At 46.0% G+C, this 21,691-nt stretch overlaps 2 protein-coding genes across 2 annotated transcripts in view; both read left to right on the top strand.

The window, feature by feature from the left end:
- Positions 1-10,660, top strand: part of tgfbr2b (transforming growth factor beta receptor 2b) — a 20,708-nt gene extending 10,048 nt beyond the window's left edge. The window contains exons 4-7 of the mRNA XM_012837512.3: positions 3,051-3,838; positions 5,261-5,402; positions 9,938-10,065; positions 10,393-10,660. Of these exons, the coding sequence (XP_012692966.2) occupies positions 3,051-3,838; positions 5,261-5,402; positions 9,938-10,065; positions 10,393-10,575 (1,241 nt within the window). The 3' untranslated portion in view covers positions 10,576-10,660. The remainder of the gene's footprint in view (positions 1-3,050; positions 3,839-5,260; positions 5,403-9,937; positions 10,066-10,392) is intronic.
- Positions 10,661-21,162: 10,502 nt separating this feature from the next.
- The window catches only part of stt3b (STT3 oligosaccharyltransferase complex catalytic subunit B), a 40,467-nt gene continuing 39,938 nt past the window's right edge, over positions 21,163-21,691 (top strand). Inside the window, exon 1 of the mRNA XM_031576521.2 lies at positions 21,163-21,677. Within this exon, the coding sequence (XP_031432381.1) occupies positions 21,421-21,677 (257 nt within the window). The 5' untranslated portion in view covers positions 21,163-21,420. The remainder of the gene's footprint in view (positions 21,678-21,691) is intronic.

Genomic DNA, 21,691 nt, shown 5'->3' on the forward strand with positions numbered 1-21,691 from the left:
TCATACTGACCATAAGGACTCCACAAGTCCATTAGAAGCACTTTAGATAGCCTAATCTTTCAACCTCATCACATAACTTTCCCAAACGCTCATTTCCACAGGATTTGAAAGAACAGTGATAGCAGCATGTGGATGCAACAGTAGAGACTGCATCAGTTTCACATTATTACATCTGAGATATACAGTCACTCAGCAGACTCTCGACATGCACGTTTCCTCCACATGTCTGCTCAGAGATACTGAACCCTTGACCTCCTCGGCCCCCGATGGTGCCCCGCTGAGCTGCAGAAACATGAATGTATGTGATGTGTATGTTAGGACGAGCTGCGGTGAGTGAGTCAGGCCCGGGCGCTTATGCCGGAGCGTCTGAGTAGTAGTTTAATCATCTTCAGCCCCCCTGTTCCTGAGGTATTTTTATCAGATGCTGTTGTAATGAAAAACAAGAAGAGACAGAAGACAGGGGTGGGGGTGGGGGGAGGGGGGGTCAGTCAGTCTGTATGTTTCTGTTCGGTGCAGATCTTTTTTTTTCGTGTGTGTGTCGGTCCCCCATGCGGAGGAATCTTAGCCTGGAGTCCCAAACCAGACAGTTTTAAAAAAAGTGAGTGAGTCACAGTCTACCAAACCTAAATAGGGTGAGAGAAAGAAACAGCGGGTAGAGAGACAGAGAGAAAGAGAGAGACAGAGAGAAAGAGAGAGAGGGTATGGAGAGAGGGAAAAAAGCCAGGAGGAGGGTTTGTTTATGGCGTGAGCCATGTTCTGAAACACCGTTGTAACCATAACAAATAGTGAGGGCTCCTCACGCTCAAGTATATAGGCCCTGTTACCAGTCCTGCTCTGGCACAAACCCCAACACTGCCTCTGAACAGGAGAACAGGGGTCCAAAGGGCACTTATTAATAGATATGGGAATCTCTGTTTTTAAGATGGCCTGGGACATTGGTTAATCACAGAATGTTCTTGTGCAAAAAAAAAAGACGCTCAGCCATTCACTGTTGCACCATACGGACAGGCAGAGGAAAAAAAACGTTCTTCCACACAGCCCCTTTTGGCGCGACTTAAAGCATCATCATCATCATCGGCGTTGTGCGAATTGAATGAGCTCCATGGTGGTAATCACAGGGCGGCGAATCGACACAGCTGTCTGTCTGGGAATTAGAGGTTTAATATGCCGTGGTAATCTGCACGCTCGATGCTCTCACACTAGCCCCGTTCGGCTGGAAGAACCGCCAAAACCCTGCGTGCAGATAAAAAAAATGTCAGGACCTGGGGGACCTCCGTAACGGGTGGTTTGTACCCCCAGCTTTCTCATGAAATCATGTCTAGATTAAGCAGTTTTATGGGAAACCTGTCATTCTTTCCTCGGAATTCGGTTATTCAGAACACATTGCAAATATTGAAGCAATTAGAGCGCTTTTTATTTTGAGTCAAACAGCTAGTCAGGGAACACTGACCTCACCACAAGCGTATTAATCTGCCGCCTCTGGCACCTTCAGTCTTGCCTGTGTAATTGCACAACCTTAGGACAGGAGAACACCACCGGCTGTAAAGAATACTAGGTGTGAACCGCGCATTTGGCATCCAATTTTATTTATTTATTTGGTTGGAAAAGTCTGTAGTTTCAACATAGGCTTTTGGGGCCATGCTGGCAAAGCACTCCCCAGTGTGTTTCAAAGCGCTAAGACTTTACTTTAATCTTGTTTTCTCGATCTCTAGATCTACCTAAAGCTTTACCATGTTTATGTATGTGTTTCTCTTTTGTGTTGGTGCCAGTAAGAGCATGTTTGTGTGTCTGGCACACTTGGTGAGCCTGTGTGTGACTGTGAGTCTGTGCGTGTGTGTGTGCGTGTGCATGTGTGTGTGTGTTTGTGAGTTTGTGTGTGTGTGAGCAAGAACATGTGTGTGTGTTTCATTTAAAATGAGTTGACAATCTGGGCAGCGACTGCCACATCCTGCCCACAGCCCTGGCAGTAGGTGTTTTTGGGTCTTTGGGTCCTACCCGCCATGCCAAGGCCACTGGTGGTGCCAGAGTAGTTTTCCCCCCTGAACACACTCAAGGCATAGAGGAGGCTTTCAGTGGGCCCTGAGTCTCCACCTGGACCTTCCCAACCACACCACAAACAGGGGGGTTTAACATGCCGCCATTAAGAAGAACTCATGCAAATCGTTTGGGTGTTCTTACAATAGGACGTACACTCGACTAATATTTGTCACATTATTAAACACCAAGGAAATGTGACTGGTTACTTAACATAGGTTTCAGATGTTTAAGTGTTATTAACTCACACAGAAACATCTGGCTCTTATAAACGTCTTATAATATACATCATATAAGAATACAGGCTTCATACAGTACTGGTATATATCTATCCACAGGGTTAATATATACCTTATAGTTTGTTAGAGGTGGGAAACTACAGCTTGTTCTTCCACTGAGCTGTGCCCCGTCAGGCAGTGTGGGAGACCCCACCTCTCTGTGCTCTCTGCCTGGTGTGCCCTCTACCCAAAACCCTCTAGCAGCATTCCTCTCTCTGACTGCTAAACATTGCCTGCCTGTTGCTGAGTTGATAATAGTCTGGCTGGTGGGAGTGAATGTCAGAGCTAATCGCCCTTGTGTTTACGTGTGTAAAAATATCAGGAGTCACTTCAGAGTAGTTATGCAATCACTGCTCGAAATTAGCTTATCACTGAGATAGGTAGCCTGCATTAAAGTATTAATAGCCTGATAGCCGGACTCTGCCTATCAACGATAGGACATAAATGCTGAAACACTATCTGCTATATGCAGTTTTGAGATTGGCTAAAATACATTCATCATCATCATCATCATCATTGTTTATTCAGGGAGAAATTGACTGAGCACAGGGCTCTTTTGCAGCAATGCCCTGATTGAGGCTACATAGTACAGAAGAACAATAAATAAACAAACCATAACAAAACAAAATTGAACATTGAAATGAGATGAAAAATGAAAATGAACTGAAGATTATTTCAATCACTATCAGTTTTCCTATCCAAACTGACTTTTTTTAATACTCTTCATTTCTGCCACAGTTCAAGGGCCAACCGTGGAGTCCCAGGTGGCTGCAGTCATCCTGGTGAGCCTGCTACCACTGCTGGTTCTGGCCGTGCTGGTGGTGGCCATGTTCTACTGGTACCGCGTTTACCGCCGGCGCCAGAGCGAGTGGGACACCCGCAAGCCACACAAGCGCAAGGGCCCGCTGGACTGCAGCGACGCCTGCGCCATCATGATGGACGACGACCGCTCGGACAGTAGCTCCACGCACGCCAACAGCCTCAACCACAACACCGAGCCGCTGCCCATTGAGTTGGACCAGCTGGTGGGCAAGGGCCGCTTTGCAGAGGTCTACAAGGCCAAGCTGAAGCAGAACCCCTCGGAGCAGTTCGAGACGGTGGCCGTCAAGATCTTCCCCGAAGAGGAGTACGCCTCGTGGAAGAACGAGAAGGACATCTTCTCCGACATCGACCTCAAGCACGAGAACGTGCTGCACTTCCTGACGGCCGAGGAGCGCAAGGTGGAGAAGCAGTACTGGCTGATCACGGCCTTCCACTCGTGCGGCAACCTGCAGGACTACCTGATGCGTCACGTCATCAGCTGGGAGGACCTGCGGGTGCTGGGCAGCTCGCTGGCGCGCGGCGTGGCGCACCTCCACAGCGACCACAGCACCGGCGGCCGGCCCAAGGTGCCCATCGTCCACCGGGACCTGAAGAGCTCCAACATCCTGGTGAAACAAGACCTCTGCTGCTGCCTCTGCGACTTTGGGCTCGCCCTCAGGCTGGATAACTCGCTGTCTGTGGATGATCTGGCCAATAGCGGACAGGTAAGGCTTTACCTGGCTGGCGAAAAAACACAGGTTATTAATGAACTGGTTACATGCTGGGTGCATGGGTTAATATTCACTATAAACTATGAATCTGACAAATGAATCTGCTGTGTCTTTAGCCTTTTTTTGAAATTGTCAGTCTCCTGACAGTCTCAGAATAGTTCTAAGAACCACTGTGCGTCAGAAAGAGCTGAGTTGATCTGGGATGGTGGGAATTCATGGACTGTAGCTAGCTACACTCAAACACATGCAGAATTAGAAGCTAAACACTTACAGCACATCAGGTGCCGGTCACCTCCCTTCCTCTGCCAAAGCCGATACAATGTCCCGTTATAATAATAGTTGCCTTACTTTACGGGTAGGTGTGAAAGGGGCAGCTAAGTTGACTGCCCTTCAGCTGCCCTGGCCTACACTTGAACCCCTGCTATTACAGGTCAGCAGCACCCTCACAGCAAGCACGTCAGCTGCTGTGGCACTGCAGTATGAAGTCAGTTAGCAGTTTACAAGTTATTTTGTGTGTTGCAACAGTGTTTTTTGGATGGGGCTATTGTACTGGCTTAGCAATGCCAACAAGCCAATAGGTTCAGTTCCCAACAAAAACACAAGATCAGTTGAACTGCATGCACTTCACTTTCTCATAACTCTCTCAAGCCAAAAAGGTCACTTCACATTTTACTGTCTTGTATTTTGTTTCATTGCTCCATTTGTAAGGCATTCTGTCAAGCTCATTCACAAATCATGCCGGGGCGTGTTATTGAGACAAAGCAGAACCAGTCGGTCGGTCACTGACAGTGGAAGTCTGCGAATCTCTCCTCTGCGGTAACTTTGCAGGGAATTTCCCCCTTTGGCGTGCCTGTCCCCGTTCACATGACCTTTGAGCGGTGTGTTTTGGGGGGCATGGGTGATACAGTGGCTGCAAATGCATGTGCGAAAGGTGATGAGTCACCTGTCAGAAAACAACATACACCCCCTTTTTTTTTTGCAGAGTAACAGAAAAGTAGTGCTCTGGTGTGGCCATAGTTATCACATCTGATAGCATTACCTCTCTGATTGACTGCTAGGCTAATTTGTGGTTAATGCTCGCAGATATGATTTCCACTCATGGAAGTGTTTACAAGTTGGTTACATTGCTGAGTCTTCAGTTTTGCTCAAGTCAGCACAAGTCATCATCACACATTTTTGAGCAGTGCGTGTAGGTTACACAAATATTCTGATTGAAGTGAAATCGTTTTTCTTTCTAAACTACTTTCTCTGACAGTGCGTCATGAAACATTTGTAGATAATGACACAACCACTTGAGGTCAGAGAGCCTCGTTCACAATTAAATCAAGCCCATCAGCAAGCAACACAGTGATCTCTCAACGCACGTATAATCATTTTTTTTTCAACCATATCTGATTTCTTCTTTTTTGTCCTCAGGTGGGCACGGCCAGGTACATGGCCCCGGAGGTGCTGGAGTCCAGGATAAACCTGGAGAACATCGAGTCCTTCAAACAGGCCGACATCTACTCCATGGCCCTGGTGCTGTGGGAGATCACCTCTAGATGCACCGCCATAGGAGGTAGGTCCACACACACCTGCTGACAGAGGTTGTCTGGTCCTGTGGAAGGGGGTGTGGGCACAGAATCTACTGAAGTGGAAATATCACTTTACCCCTGGTTCATCCCGTCAGTTGGCCGCCAGCATTCCTCGCTGACTAGTTGTATTTCTGAATAATGCAATTTAATGCATTTTTTAGCCCATATAGTGCGACCAGGGAGCTCTATTCTCTGCATCTGTGAACGGAGCAGAACTAACCGCAGAGGGGAGGGAGGGAGCGCTAATGGAGGGTGAAACAGACGTGTAGTGAAAATGGTCCTGTCTGAAATAGCTCCTCGCCTGACCAACACAGCCCTGTAAAAACCCTTGCGTCTAAACTCATTCTCTAGGCTTCCTCTCGTTCTGTGTCCTCGTTCAACTCTGGCATTTATTTTTGGAGGTGGGTGGTTTCGGTGGGCGCTCCTCGGAGAGACCCTATGCACGACACACCATCTGCCGCAAATAGTTTGCCGGCCGGGCGGGCGGGCGGACTTTTTCCAGCGGCTCATTGTGTTTCGGGGGCCGGTGTGGCTTTGTGCATTGTTCCCGAGCGCTGGGCCCGTGCTTAGCCGTGATCTATGATCTGGCGCGCGCCCTTTTCCTGTTTTTCCCTCCTTTTTTAAGCTACACAGGGATGGTACCCCAGTGCCTTGGTCCGCCACAGGAATGCCAGGAATGAGCGTAATGTGAAATGGACCATCACAAGCGTTTTCCCTTCTTTGGTCAGGTGGTGAATATAGATGCTGTCAGCTGCTTAAGGACATGTAGGGCCTGTGGTTGTGTATGTGTGGATGCGTATGTGTGTTTTGGACTGTGTGTATGTATGTGTTTGGTGTGATGTGCACGTATGCAAGTGAGATTATATGTGTGTGTCTGTGTGTGTCAGATCTCTGTGTGTGTGTGTGACTACTTGTGTCTATATCCAGGCGTGGGTGGGTGTATTGTTACATGTCTGCTACTCAGCTACTTTGCTACCAAGACAAGGTTGAAAGTATATGTGAGTCAGACCTGCAGGCTATCAGCAGATGCAGGTATGTGCTTCTGTGTGTATGTGTGTGCTTGTATGCACACGTGTGTGTGTGTGTGCGTGTGTGTGTGTGTGTGTGTGGGGGGGGGTGTGTGGGTGTGTTAAGTGCTAATGTAACATGTTTGTTACTTACCAAGAGTGAGAGTGAGGCGGGCCTGTGGGAAGGGTTTGGAGACATGCTCGGGCTGTTCTGAAGTGTTGCTCAACCAGCGGCGTCTGTCCGCCCTCCCTCCCTCCCTCCCCAAACCTGTGTGAAAGTATGCAGCCTGCCGGCCCGGTGTGGAGCTCGCTCGTCGGGGCACATACGGGAAAGTTCTTCAGAGGAAATCACTGTACAAGACACTTTTGACTCCCCCGCCGTCTGTGACCTACATCGAGTGAGTTTTTCAGCTTCCAGGAACGGGCTGGAATGTGTTGCGCTCAGGTTGAGGTATTCATGGTCTTCGCCCGGGGCTACAGGGGGGGATAGAATTTTGTATGTACATCTGTGTGTGTGTTGTATAAGTAACTATGCTCCCGCAGTGAAGGTCCCTCATGCACACACGCTGAACATATACACACACACACGCACACACACACACACACACACACACACACACACACATATAGACACTCGCACACACACACACATAGTGACAGGAGTGTTGGGTTTGTGTTACACACATGCCCCTGCTTGCCCTGGTGTGAATCAGATAGGAGACAGGAGCCTGCTGGCCTCCCCGGCTGCTGACAGCTCATCTGAAGTGGCTGAGACATTCCCGTCCACTGGGCTACATTCCTGCCCAGAGAGGACACTGGACGAGAGGGACGTGTCAGACTAGACTGGCTCCCACAGGGCAGTGGAGACACAAGGGATGCCATCACCAGACAGCTTTCATTACACTCATAAGTCTCTTAGACGCTCTCTCTCTCTCTCTCTCTCTCTCTCTCTCTCTCTCTGTCTGTCTCTATCTTACCCTCTCTCTCTGTCTCTATCTCTCTCTCTGTCTCTCTCTCTCTGTCCCTATCTCACTCTCTCATGCTCTATCTCACTCTGACTCTCACTCTCTCCTCCCTACCAGCTCCCTCTGCCACTTTAGCCTTGTGCCAGTTGTATGTTCTAGTCCCATTTTATGTCACTTCCCCAGACCAACCTTATTGCCCATTGAATGGTTTGGCTAAAGTGGAAGGGGCTAAACATGTGCCATGTGCAGGACCACCACGCCTCGACCAGCACACTGCCTACCACAGCGTCACCCAGCAGGGGGATGCTCCAACTGGGCAGCAACCGGGCAGCAGGTGGCATGATCCAACACAGGCGACCTGTCCACCAGAGCAGAGCTCAGGTTCACTGCAGCAGTGGCCCCGCATGGCATGGCACAGTGGCACGCTGCTGGCACCCCTCTGAGTCAGAGAGACACTCCACAGACCCCGCAGCCTGTCTCTCTCTCTCTCTCTCTCTCTCTCTCTCTCCATCTCTCTCTCTCCCACCGGTCAGTGTACACAGCTTGGACCACAGTTTAGCCTCACACAGACACAGACGCAGACCCATAGCGCAGACAGCACATGTGTTTCACCTCCGCTCGTTGGGTTCAGTGAGGGTCTGCAGAGCCAGCAGACCGAGGCAGTTGAGCAGGATGCGGGAGAGTTCATGTACACAGCAGAGACAGTCACAGAGGAGAACGGAGCGCCCACTTTCACCTCAGCAGGATGTGGCACTGCACCTACGATGGCAGTCATGTGTGTGAAGGAGGCCATGTGTGTGTGTGTGTGTGTGTGTGTGTGTGTGTGTGTGTGTGGGTGGGGGGGTTAGTGTATATGAGAGGGTGCATCATTGTTATATTCAGTGCAGCAGGAAAGAAGCCTCATAAAACCTGCTGACTTGAACTGGGCCATCATGTGTGAGTGGAGGTGCAGCATGGCTGAGACCCATGCCTCAGTTCAGCTGTAGAAGAGGTGAACAGGGGGGGGGAGAGAGAGAGAGAGAGAGAGAGAGAGCGGGAGAGAGAGAAGAGTGGGAGCACGAGACCGAAAAAGCGAAAAGAAAGGGAGAGAAAGAGGGAAACGGTCCCAGACAGGGAATCAGACAGCAGACCCACAGTGGTTTCAGACGGATAATCTGAAAGGGAAACTGCTGTAAACCATTTCACCCCACCCCACCGCCGCCTCACCACCGCCCCACTCCACTCCGCCACACCACACCCTGCCCTCCCTCCCTTCTGGGGTTGGCATGGCTGGATCCTGGAGCCGGGGCGAGAGAGGCCCAAAGCCTGGGTGACATCTGTTCGCCCCTGAAAAATAAATAAATAAAACCCTCAACATTCTTCACATAGCTGCCATTGCGTGGGGGCCGAGGTTGAGGAGGGAGGCTCTTGAGTGTGACCATTGTGCTCGCATGCCACTGTGTGACCATGCTACGCTATGTGTTTGTAATCAGTACAACATCTAAACCTTTCACACGGCCACTGAATGCATTTCAGCGGCTTCAGCGGCAGCTCAGGGTTTTTGGCCCTTATTGTTTGGTTTTGTGTTGTTCCATTTGAGCCAAAATGACTCCCAGTCGCCTCCTGCCCAGCTATGGGACTAGCAGGTAGGCAGCTGTGGTATTTGTTCCATCTGACCACAGGCAGTAGGGGGGTGCTGGGGGGAGAAAGAGGGGAGACAAAAAAACAGGCCAGGATCGCCTGCCTCCAGCTTTAAGAATACGGCCAGAGTGGGCGTATTTTTGGTTTATAAATTGAAACGGGGGAAGTCCACTTGTCAAAAACAGGAAGTGGCCGCTTGTGGAGTCAGCTTCTCTGCGGGGTCCCAAATCACAAGCCTTCGCCTCCTGTCCGGGACCAGCCACTTCCTGTGGGCCCGTCCAGCACCGGGGAGGACCGTGTACCACCGGCCCTGTGTATGACGGACCTCCAGTTTCCATTCGGCGGAATGTTTTTGGTTTTGTTTTTTTTTTCACAGGGGTTGACCCACTATCTTTTCGCACTCGTGAGTGTGAAATGTAATGATGGGAAAACCCTGAGCGACCATGTCAATGGGTTTTAGCATCTGGCATGAGGTCAGTTTCATATGCTCTGGCGCACGTCCCACAGGAGAGATATTTCATTTGTGATGCCATTCACTAGCGGAGCGATATTTCTGATCCAGCCCACTGGTGAACTTCAGCGGGTGTAGCTGGTAGCCTCTTTTGAAGTTACTCGTTGGTGACTGCTTTCATAACCAAATGGGAAAGAAAAAAAAAGTCAGTAACAAATACACACTTTCCCTCTCCTTCTTCTCCTCCCCTCAGCAGTTCCTCCATCTCAGGCTGCTAACTTTGACTCCCCCCGATGCCCACAGTTGCCCTTGAACCCCTGAACAGTAATTCACCACGGTGAAATGTTTTCTGCCGGGACTTAGGGGCCGCCAGGTCCGGGCCATGGTGATTAATGTTCCGTCCTCTCTCTCTCTCTCTGTCTGTGTGTGTGTGTGTGTGTGTGTGTTTGTGTGTGTGTGTGTGTCTCGTCCTGCAGAGGTGAAGGAGTATGAGCCGCCGTTCGGGTCCAAAGTGCGAGAGCACCCCTGTGTGGAGAGCATGAAGGACAACGTCCTGAGAGATCGGGGGCGGCCTGAGATCCCCGACAGCTGGAGCAAACATCAGGTAAGGCGGGAAGGTGTGCGTGTCTAAGTGACAGAGTGGCAGATAAATGACAGCAGGAGCAAGATCGTATCTTTATCTAAATGATTGGAGGGGAATATGTAGTTTGATAGCTAACACTAACATTAGCTAACTGTAACTGTGAGAGTATTTGGATTCAGCTCCACATTGCTACAGACAGATTGAAGCCAGCTCACTGAGTGAGAAAGAAAAAAGAAACTATGTGTCAAAAAAAGCATGCTCTGTCTGCTCTGTCCGTACCTGTTTGCAGCTAACTAATCCGCTAGCCTGTAGTAACAAGATTTGACTTTCCCTGCTTTGCCTTGTAAGGGCGTGGCGATAGTGTGCGGCACGATCGACGAGTGCTGGGACCACGACCCAGAGGCTCGGCTCACCGCCCACTGCGTGGCCGAGCGCTTCGACGAGATAGAGGACGAGATGGACAAGCTGTCCAGCCGCAGCAGCTCCGAGGAGAAGATTCCGGAAGACTTGTCCCAGAACGACGGGAAGTGAGAGAAACCCCTCCATGTGCCTTTTGAGAACTCTGAAGTGCCTTCTCTCTCACATATCTCTGCTGGGGGCAAGGGACAGGGGTTGAGTCACATGACTTCAAAACAAGTTCCCCCTATCATCCCCCCACCTTAATAATGGAAACTGGAAGGTGTTTATACATACAGTGTAGTATGTTGAAGTGTAAGAAGTGGACTGTGGGATATGGGTTTCTAATGTGTCTTTCATAACCAAAGACTGGAGCACTTTACATGCTTATCCGTACACAGGAGATATTGGGGACACAGTTGGGCTGTTGCCCATGTATTTTTTTAAAGGGTGTGTGGTGAAGTTAGTCTGGGACTGGCCTTCCCAGACGGATGTATTTTGGCGCCAAATGTATAGACAGCCAAAAAGAAAATGAAACCATAATGATTCTGACATACAGTAGGTATACACAAAAGATTGTATGGTGATACTAAAGAATCATGATTCAGGACTAACAGAGATGCAGTGCTATCTTTGCGTGTGTGTGTGTGTGTGTGTCTCTGTGTGTGTGTGTGTGTGTGTGTGTGTGTGTGTGTGTGTGTGTCTGTGTATGGGACTTTACTGTGTATCTTTATGTATCTGTGTTTAAAAATGTGTATTTGTGCGTGTGTGTGTTTATGTGTGTGTGTTTGTGCATGTGTGAGAGAGAGAGAGAGAGAGAGTGTGAGTATGTTTGAAGTGTGTCTGCATGAAATTACGTACACATATTACTCTGTGTGTGTTTGCATGTGTGTGTGTGTGTGTGTGTGTGTGTGTGTGTGTGTGTGTGTGCGCGTGCGTTTGTGTGTGTGTTCTGTAAGTCATTCTTTTATGTTTTCTATAAAGAAGCTTTATAAACTTGTTCTTGCCAAAAAACAAGCACAGTATACACGAGTACATCCCAACCATGCTGACAGGAAGGCCACCAAAAGGGAAGATATATTACATGTGATGTGTGAGTGTGGCAGCATATCAACACTCACTGAACACTGAAAGCGCTTCCCATGATATATGCATTACCAGAAGCATCAGCTATTGTGCCTTTCTTCTTATCCTTGCATACATGTCAACTTATACGGATTGCCTGTAAATGATACGGATCTCCCCCCATTAAATTTGCTTATGGACGTAAACATAAAATCATACGGATTAAAATAAAAACTTGGTTGAAAATGTATTGCGTGCTATTTGGTTCTAGAATGATAAAATCATGCATGAACACACACTACGCTAAATAAAGAACAACAACCAGATGCTTGTTCTCCTGTGAAGCCCCCAACCCCCACCGGAGCTAATCGATTTTCCATCCCTGGTTATTGATTTGCTATGGATTATTTCCCCAGAGGGTTATACAGGTGGGCATCCAAAGGGGGTGACATGTCTGTCCTTGTCTATGTAAAATATTGTAAATCTTTTATGAATAAAAATATGTTTATGTATTTGCTATAAAAAAAATTATTCTCTGAGTATTTCTTGATTCTGATTCCTGTTTCCATACCTGTGTGTTTATAATACATTTTACACATTTAAGTCTCCCAGTCCCTAACTTCTTGCAGGCTTCCTTTAAAAACCTCCTTAGGCGTTCAGATCTCTGTCGAGGTTAACACACTTAACAGACTCCATTTGGTATATAGTGTGTTGTTGGGGGGCATTTGTGACGGTACTCCAGGCAGACAGACAGATAGACAGACAGACAGGCAGGGTGAGGCAGAACAGGTATGCCAGGTTCCCAGGCCCTGCAGTGTTTGCTCTGGCCTTTCGCAAGGGTTGTCATCCTGCAGACGTTCAGGGGAAATGAGTTCCTCTCTCAGCCTGCCAAGCCACTGGCTAACCTGCTCATGCTCTCATTTCTCCCGTCCTGAAGCATGGGAAAGCAGGTGTGCGCTTTTGCCCAGTTGCTTCGGAAGTGACAAGCTGTCACAGTCTGACATTCTCCCTCAGCGTGCCGATCAGATAAAGACGTCGTCACCACCCATGGCAAACAGCCAACCACACATTTGAGTACATTTCTCAGAATGTGAGCAGCACAACAGAATAGAAACTTACGACGTGTGCGGGGATTTCACCCACAGTGTGTAAGGTAGGCAAAGGCCCTTAGTAACACAGGCCAGTGTTTCTCTCTGTTGTCTCGCATCCAGCAGTTCATGCTTGGCATAGAAAACATGTGTGGAAACTCAGGGGACTGAGAGTATAGCCTAAAGCCTAGAGCCTACAGCCAAGGGCTTGCCCTCCAGTGAAGAGAGAGAGGGAGAGAAAGAGAGAGTATACACCAAATTGAGCAGAATAACCTCTCCTTTTGAGGGAGCTTTGTGAAGCGTGGCCGTGTTTGCAGTGAGATGTGCAGCTGTACAGCGGACGGCACTCCTCTGGGACCTTTGGAGCGGCGCTGGTGTGGTTCAGACATTCCTGCGCGTAGTTCACTCGGACCGTGACCGTAATGACAGGGGCTGCGAAGGGCCGCGCCGGTTCGCAGACGGAGCTCCGAGGCCGAGCGGGACCAGGCAGCGAGAAGGGAGAGAGCAAATGCCTCCCGATTCTCTACACTCGTTCTTTTGTTCTCCTCTTCAAGGGTGCGCTAGTTTTTTTTCTGTCTCGTGATTTTTTTTCCCCCCTTTGCATAGACTTGTTCCAGTGAGTCAATTTGTGTCTGATTTGTATCACTGCAAATAGCTTGTATTTAGAGAGGGGGCTCACAATCAGAAGCCGTTTCACATGGTGTGTGACGGTGTCTGGAGTTTAACATGGAGAGAATGTTTTTATATTAAGAAATACATTATATTAGCAAGGCCTCATCTTTGTTGAGTATATACATCTAGGACATTAAATGACATGGCATTGCTCAAAAAGAACTATATTGCATGAGAATGGCTCATTGCAAGAGAAGTGCTCTCCAGCTGCACATCCAAAGCGTATGTGCCCACAGTTTTGTCTTGTTTCCTGTGCTGAATACGGTCCCTCATCAACAAACTAGGCAAAAACGTACGTTTACAGCCATGATGCCATTTAAATACATTTATGTGCACACAGACCCCAAGAATTCAGAGATCACTGACTTCAGAGTTCAGAGTTCACATTATATGGCAGCCATATAACTTTTACTCCGATATGATTATCTGTTATAACTGCAGATGTGTATTGCAGTTGCTATTGAAAATAAAGCAAAATATCTCCGCTGGATAATCCCTTTGTCTGTCATCTGTACCTGCGGTGAGAGTGGCATAGACTGGAAGCTGACTGCCTCCTGTTGGTCATCATGATAGTTAAGTGCAGCAGATGGGTGTCATTACAGTGCCTTGAAATCTCATACGCAACACACTGGTACTTTGAAGAAAATATTTATGCTTATTGATGCAGTACATTAACACAAATTTGAATATTTTGTACTAAGTGCAACTACTGACTACGTTATTTACAAATGCATCTATTTCTAACTGTTTCAAACAGACTGACACGTTAAAAGCATGATTAATTGTGCTGACGTTAAGTATTTCTCAAAACCATAAAAGCACAACACTAACCCCGTAGCTATGCAATGTTGGTTTGTTGCGACCAGGCATACTTTGTGAAGCACAACTGAGCAATGCTGAAGGCTTGCTCTATTGTCTGAAAAAGAGACATTCATTCCAGTGGTGAGTGATTCATGTGTGTATCTGTGTGTGGGTATGCGTGTCGTGTGTATGATTCATGTGTTTGTGTGTGTGTGTTTGTGAATATGTGTGTGTGTGTGTGTGTGTGCGTGTGCGTGTGCGTGTGCGTGTGCGTGTGCGTGTGCGTGTGCGCGTGCGCGTGTGTTTGTGTGTGTGTGTGTGCGTGCGTGTGTGTGTGCGTGTGTTTGTGTGTGTGTGCGTGTGTGTGTGTGTGTGTGTGTGTGTGCGTGTGCGTGTGCGTGTGTGTGTGTTTGTGTGTGTGTGTGTGTGTGTGTGTGTGCGTGTGCGTGCGTGTGTGCGTGTGTGCATGGGTACGTGTGTGTGTGTGTGTGTGTGTGTGTGTATTCACTGTTATGCATTACTATGCTGGTATCCTCAGCTCTGTTACAAATCCCCAAAGGCCAATTTATTTCCTCAGTGCAACATCTGGGAAGTGTGCATGTGAGCCAATGACTACTGATGCCAAACAAGCATAACGATCAGGGGAGATGAATACTGTGAAAGCAATATATCATGTTCAAACCAGTCTGCAGCTTCTTCAAAGGCTCCCTGTCGTGTCGTACTCCTCTGCTTTGCGTTGTTCCGCTATAGCCAAAAGGATGCCGCACTTCCCTTCACTGCCACCAGAGAGCACTGTATACAAAGGACACAGGCCATTGTAATAAAGCCCCCTCAAAGACTCTTAAAACACAGCCCTGAAGGTTGCACATTTGCATTTAGATATATAAATTACATCAATGTGACAACTCTGCCAGATCATAGAGGACAGAATGACAGGAGCAGATAAATGCCATGACACAAAGTGAAAGAAGAGGAACAGGAAGAGGAAGATGGCATAAAGTGGGTGGTTTATCTTGGACTGTCTAAGGGTGCAGAGTCTATCCAAGGGACACCACACCGAGCCAAATTCCTGGACACCCCTGTGATATATGTGCCGTTATGCTTATTACTGGTATTAGTGTACACAAGACCATAACAATGATGAATGAAACTGACTGAAGCCAAGGTGGACCACCAAACAACAGTGCTGGGTGGATTAACCCATTACGACCCAAGGCGCCCTCTAAAAAAGTATTCTAACCTAAAGGCATTGTTTGAAAACAACCCTTTTAAAACCTCCTGAGGTGTTTGATAGAACGGTCAATAACACCTTTATTTCCCAGCCTCTGCAGCTGATAGAAACATGAAATAAAAACCATTTGAGAGCTTAAACATTTTAAAAATGATTGCCTTTGCCCTAATGTTCATTAACATTTTATGGAAAAATTAGTGGCAATGTAAAAAAAACACAGTGGCACTGTAATACAAAGTCATCAAATAATCATCTTCTATTAAGTGAAGATGTCGATGGATGTGCTTGCCAAAGCACTTGATGTGTACGGCCTCGTTTGCCATGTTTGCAACCACAGATGGTGGCAGTGACACAGGCATCAGTGCCAGTCCCTGCAGGCCCTTCTCTTCTGGGAGAGTCTTGCTCAGGAGCACTCCTTGCTGTCACTGGGGTAACAAGTTCCTGTTCCAGGTCCTCCTGCCGCCGTCTCTAGCCACTCTCTTGTACTTGGCTGTGAATGTTTTTCTTCCAGCACACCGTGCAGCAATTTATGCATTGTAGCATCTGACAGCCAGTAAAAAGAAACAAGAGCCTCCTCCACAATTTCTTTGAGTGATACTTGAACTGATAACATCCGACCATCTGATCCAGCAAATCTACACCTTTCATGTGCTTTTGGTCATGAAAAAGGCATGCTGGCACTGCAACCTCGGTTTGGTTTCGCTCTTGCTTCCTTCTCTTCACTGACCCCCTCAGTGGGATCGTGGTAATTAGACAGTATGGAAGGCAAGTCTTCTCTTGAATTCCCCCATCTATTGTCACAAAACCATATACCTCAAGGAGTGACTGAAATTGACTGGTTAAGAAGTTTTCCACAGCTTCTCAGAGCAGTCCACATCATGTGCATCTTGTAGGTGGAGATACCTGAAAATGCAGATACAGTAGGTATTCACACAGGTAAGTATGTAAGTTGTTTTGGATGAAATCATATATGACACATTATTACATTACCTACATATCATTGCAAATCTGTCCCTTGACATGGCTTTGAGGCAAATCCACTTCTTTTGTCACCAACAGTCTTTCCCTGATGTCCATGATGACACACAGCCCAATGAACTTTTTCTTCAGAACCATACTGGTTACAAAAAAAATTAAAAATTCCCTCTGATTCCATAGAAGCTCCCAAATCGAATTCACCCATTTCTCGCCAATTTCCGCCTGTCCTTTTCCAAAAAAACGAAAGTGAAAGTAAAACTAGTTAGAGGTCATTCGTCTGAATCTCACAAAATTTGGTATACCTACAGACAATGCTGACAATAGGTTGTTAAAAGACTTTTCATTCAATAATCTGTTTGAAAGTTATGCATCAATCAAATTTGTAGATGTGGCCTATACTGACTCTATGCCATATTAGAGAGTATATGGCCTGTATATTCTGACGTAATTAAACTTAATACACACAATCACTACGACATTCTTCGCATGTCAAATTTTGTGAAATTGTTTCCATAGGGGGCGCTACAATTGACACGTGTCAATATCTTAAGAATCAGCCACAAGGGGGCGCTATAATAAGCACATTTGTGTTTCGACTCATATCTCAGCAACTGCATGGGTCTGAACAAAACTTCTCATTTCCTCTGATTCCTTGTAATTTTCCAAATCAAATGGGCCTATAACCAACAATTTCCACCCCCAAAATGATGATCTTTTCAATTTCAAAGTCTGAGGCACTTCATCTGATTGTGACGCAATTTGGTGGGCCTCATCTCCAGGCCGTGGTGATGAACAGTTGTTAAAATATTTTTTTTCATCAAACTGTTCAATCAAAGTTATTGACAAATGCAATTTTAAAGTATGGTCCCTGATTGATTCTATGGCCAATATCTTATGATTTAATAGTTCAAATTTAATGACACTCAATACAGTCACTGTATCTGTATCAGTCACTGTATCACTACAATTTTTTTTGGATGCATGTGTCTTATAACTGAAACATTGCAATATCTCAAGAACCACTTTAACTATTAATTAGAAATGTAGTGAGGCTGTACTTCTGTAATGTTGTGTAGATTGTCCATAAGATTGCACGAAAACAAATCACCATGCATTTTTCATTTATTGTTCTCGATGATCTCGATGATCCTGTAAAACGTGTGCTGACTCTAAAGCATGCAAATCTCACACCCATCCTTAATGGGTTAAACCGTCAGTGTCAGACTGACAAAACCCTGGGTAAACAGACAAATATGAGTGTGATAAACAGGCACCATCATAGTAAACCAGTCCAATTGTGTTGTGGTAGTTCAGAACTGTTGCAAAACTAGTCCTAACATTGATTGGTTCCGTTCAGTTGGCGTTTACATTTTTTTGTGTGTAGTGGTGGTCTATATAAACAAACAACTGCAGAGATAATGGTAATCAACAAGTATAACTCAAACGATCAGAAATGGGCAAAACAATTTGGAGTGTCAGAAGTGTGAGCATGATACACTATTCATTTGGCTCAGGGGAACAGTGCAATCTGTGCTCCACTCTGAAGTCCGTATTCAGGCCAAAACCCAGGGACAGACACTTGAGTCTGGAGAGATCAAAACAGAAACATGATGGTGGCTTATGCCTTTCTACCATATCATGGCACACACACAGAATACCGTTTGGCGGTTAAATATCACTGGTACTTATAGATAGGTGAGGTTTTTTGATGAATGGGTGGTTAGATGAAAAGAAAGAGGTTTGAATGTTTCTCAAATGGTTATTCTGGTCAACATAACAATGAATAAATGGATAAGTGGTAGTTCCCAAAAACATTGTAACTCCAGAGGCACAAAATAAGATTGTTTACTATTGTGATTTCTGGCAAAGAGGATATTCTATGCCTTTCAGTGTTGGCCTCGTTCAACAACCTTGTTCTAATTGTATTTCTCTCTTGCACATAGTATCCACACTAGCCTATATAAACATACTACAGTATATACTGTAGCTTTATTTAGAAAATGTAATTCATGTGTATCTCTAAGAATAGATCTACTTATGGAATTGTAAATGGAAAATTAAAATGTAATAGTTATGCTAATAAATACACTAGAAGCTGCTTTCCTTTTTATAATTAAACTATAATTGTGTTTCTGACGCGTTTAAGCCACTATTTGGATGCATTCCTTGCATTTTTAATTGTATGGGTTGAACCAGCTGTGTTTGGATTGAACTGTGTAATTTCCAAAATATGATGTAATAGATCTATTTTATAGCAGCAGAAATACACAAAACATAAGCGTATACATAAAAGAGCTGGAAAACACAAGATATAAAATGTATATTATAAGCAGTGATATCATTATTATCTTTTCAGTTTTTTTCAGTTTAGGCCTATTCTTAAAAATATATATATATAATAAATACAGTTAAAGATCTAATTGTACAGTGGAAAATAAGTATTTGAACCCCTGCCGATTTCGCAAGTTTGGCCACTTGCAAAGAAATGTGTGATCTATAATTGTAATGGTAGGTGTATTTTAACAGTGAGAAATAGAATATCAACAAACAAATCCAGAAAACTGCATTTTATAACATTTATGGCTTTATTTGTATTTGATGCAGAAAATAAGTATTTGAACCCCCAAGCAAACAGCAAGAATTCTGGCTCCCAATGACCAGTTATGTGCCCAAGAAGCACACAGATTAGTCCTCATTAGGCCTAACAAGGTACACCTGATCTCAACTGGTGATGTGTATAAAATAAACCTGTCCAAAGAATCATACTTCACACCTTCAACCTCACCACCATGGGCAAGACCAAAGAGTTGACCAAGGACGTCAGAGATAAGATTGTAGACCTTCACAAGGCTGGAATGGGTTACAAAACCATCGGTAAGCAGCTTGGTGAGAAGCAGACAACTATTGGTGCGATTATTCGTTAATGGAAGCAACACCAAACAACTGTCAATCGCTCTAGGTCTGGGGCTCCATGCAAGATATCCCCTTGTGCGGTATCGGTGATCATCCGAAAGGTGCAGAATAACCCCAGAACTACACAGGGGGAGCTTGTGAATGATCTCAAGGCAGTTGGGACCACATTCACCAAGAAAACCATTGGCAACACACTACGCCGTAATGGTTTGAAGTACTGCAGCACTCGCAAGGTCCCCCTGTACAGTCACATGTACAGGGCCGTCTGAAGTTTACCAATGAACACTTAAATGATTCTAAGGAGGATTGGGAGACAGGATGTGGTCAGATGAGACCAAAATCAAGCTCTTTGGCATCAACTCGACTTGCAGCGTTTGGAGGGGGAAGAATGCTGAATATGACACCATCCCCACCGTCAAGCATGGAGGTGGAAACATTATGCTTTGGGGCTGTTTCTCTGCCAAGGGTACAGGACGACTCCACTGCATCGAGGGGACTATGGATGGGGCCATGTAACGTGGAATATTGGGCTTGAACCTCATTCCCTCATTCCCTCCCATTGAAAACGCAACCTTAAGGATTTGGAGTGGATCTGCAAAGAGGAGTGGACCAAAATCCCTGCTGAGATGTGTGTAAACCTGGTGACCAACTACAAGAAAAGTCTGACGTCTGTGCTTGCCAACAAGGGTTATTCCACCAAGTACTAAGTCATGTTTTGCTAGGGGTTCAAATACTTATTTTCTGCATCAAATAATTAAGTCATAAATGTTATAAAATGCAGTTTTCTGGATTTTTTTGTTGATATTCTGTTTCTCACTGTTAAAATACACCTACTATTACAATTATAGATCACACATTTATTTGCAAGTGGTCAAACTTGCTAAATCGGCAGGGGTTCAGATACTTATTTTCCACACTGTATGTTTAGTTCATACAGAACCACCTCTTGGCAGATACTGGCAGATTTGCTTGTGCAAAGTAACATGGCAAAACGAGTTTAACTGAAAGGCTCAATGTATTGCCACTGAAAGCAGCCACTGCATTTCCGTATTTGTGCACTTTGATTAAATGTAAATTTGACTCACAGGTATTTACATAATTTCTAGCTCATGTTTTGTAGCATATCTGGTTTTAGCTGAGTTTACAGCATTTGATTTGCAAATTATATTGCCTTTCTTCTCTGAATGAACTGAAGATGAACAGGAGTTTTAACCTCACCACCAAAAATGTTCAACTTTCCTATTTTTCCTTTAATATTAAAGAGGAGCAAGTTTTGAGCAGTGGACGCTTAACATTTAAAAAAAAAAAAAAAAAACTTTCAAGACTCGTCACATTTTTCGAGGGGCTGTATCTGGCACAAATCTCTATGGGAAAAAATAAATAAACAAAATATTGAGGTGGGAACCCCCGAATGACATGGAATGTCCCAATAGAGGTCTACTTAGGAGTCTGTAAACTTACAAAAATACCAGATCCAAGTTGCTATCATGCAAAAAAATACTCCTGAGATACATAGCTTTCAGAAAAATATAGTGAGCATTCGCCCCTCCGAGTGGTAGTGTTGACTTCTTCTGGCTCATGCACTGTCTTATAACTGGTAAAGGGATGTGTCGCTGAATTCCTCTTCTGTCATCCGTGTTTCAACCAGATTCGCTCTCGTGGCGGGCCCAACGTTTTCCCTCACCGAAATTCATTTATTTCATTGGCCCTCCATTTTACGACGCTGTGGCTCCAGGAAGTATGATTGGTTTCAACACAAACCTGTTATTGCAAAAATAAAATACGATTGGCTACTTCGTTAACAATCATCCATCTGTCATTGTTTGTCAATCGCCCAGACTTTGAGTCACTCTATTGGTGAAAGACGCTGCCTGTCATGAGTAGACCTTGCTCGGATTGGTTTGAACATCGTTACATTCATCCCGCCCATTCATACCTGTCTTGCTGTAAGAGGCTGAATGCTCTTCCTACAGTTCTAGTTGTCCCGCCCTGTCCCCCTAAGGAACTAGTCGGTCTCGTGTGCTGAGTGGTACAAGCCGGCTAGCATGGCGCTCTGCTGCAAAAATTGTTCATAATAATTTAGCAACGACAGAAATATTGCAGCGATATTGGACAGACAGGGACTTGGTTGCTAACAACCACAGACGCCAAAGTGGGAAAACGGCGGTGGGGTTGGTGCTTGGCTGAGGGGAAGTTCTCTCCTGAGCAGATCCAGCGCCGCTCACACAGAACATGGCGGAGCACCATTCCATCTCAGAGTGCAAGCACAAAGCGTCTTCGAATGCCGGGGGCTCGCACTCTGGCAATGGTCGACCGAATTCCGTGGCTGGAGGTGGCAGCGGAGGCCTCTCTGGTGGACTGACGCAGCCGGCAGGATGGCAGTCCTTGCTGTCGTTTACCATACTCTTTCTGGCCTGGTTGGCAGGGTTCAGTTCAAGGCTCTTTGCAGTAATACGCTTCGAGAGCATCATCCACGAGTTTGACCCTTGGTGAGTAACGTTAG

Source organism: Clupea harengus, chromosome 11 (assembly GCF_900700415.2).
Source record: "Clupea harengus chromosome 11, Ch_v2.0.2, whole genome shotgun sequence".
NCBI classification, from domain to species: domain Eukaryota; kingdom Metazoa; phylum Chordata; class Actinopteri; order Clupeiformes; family Clupeidae; genus Clupea; species Clupea harengus.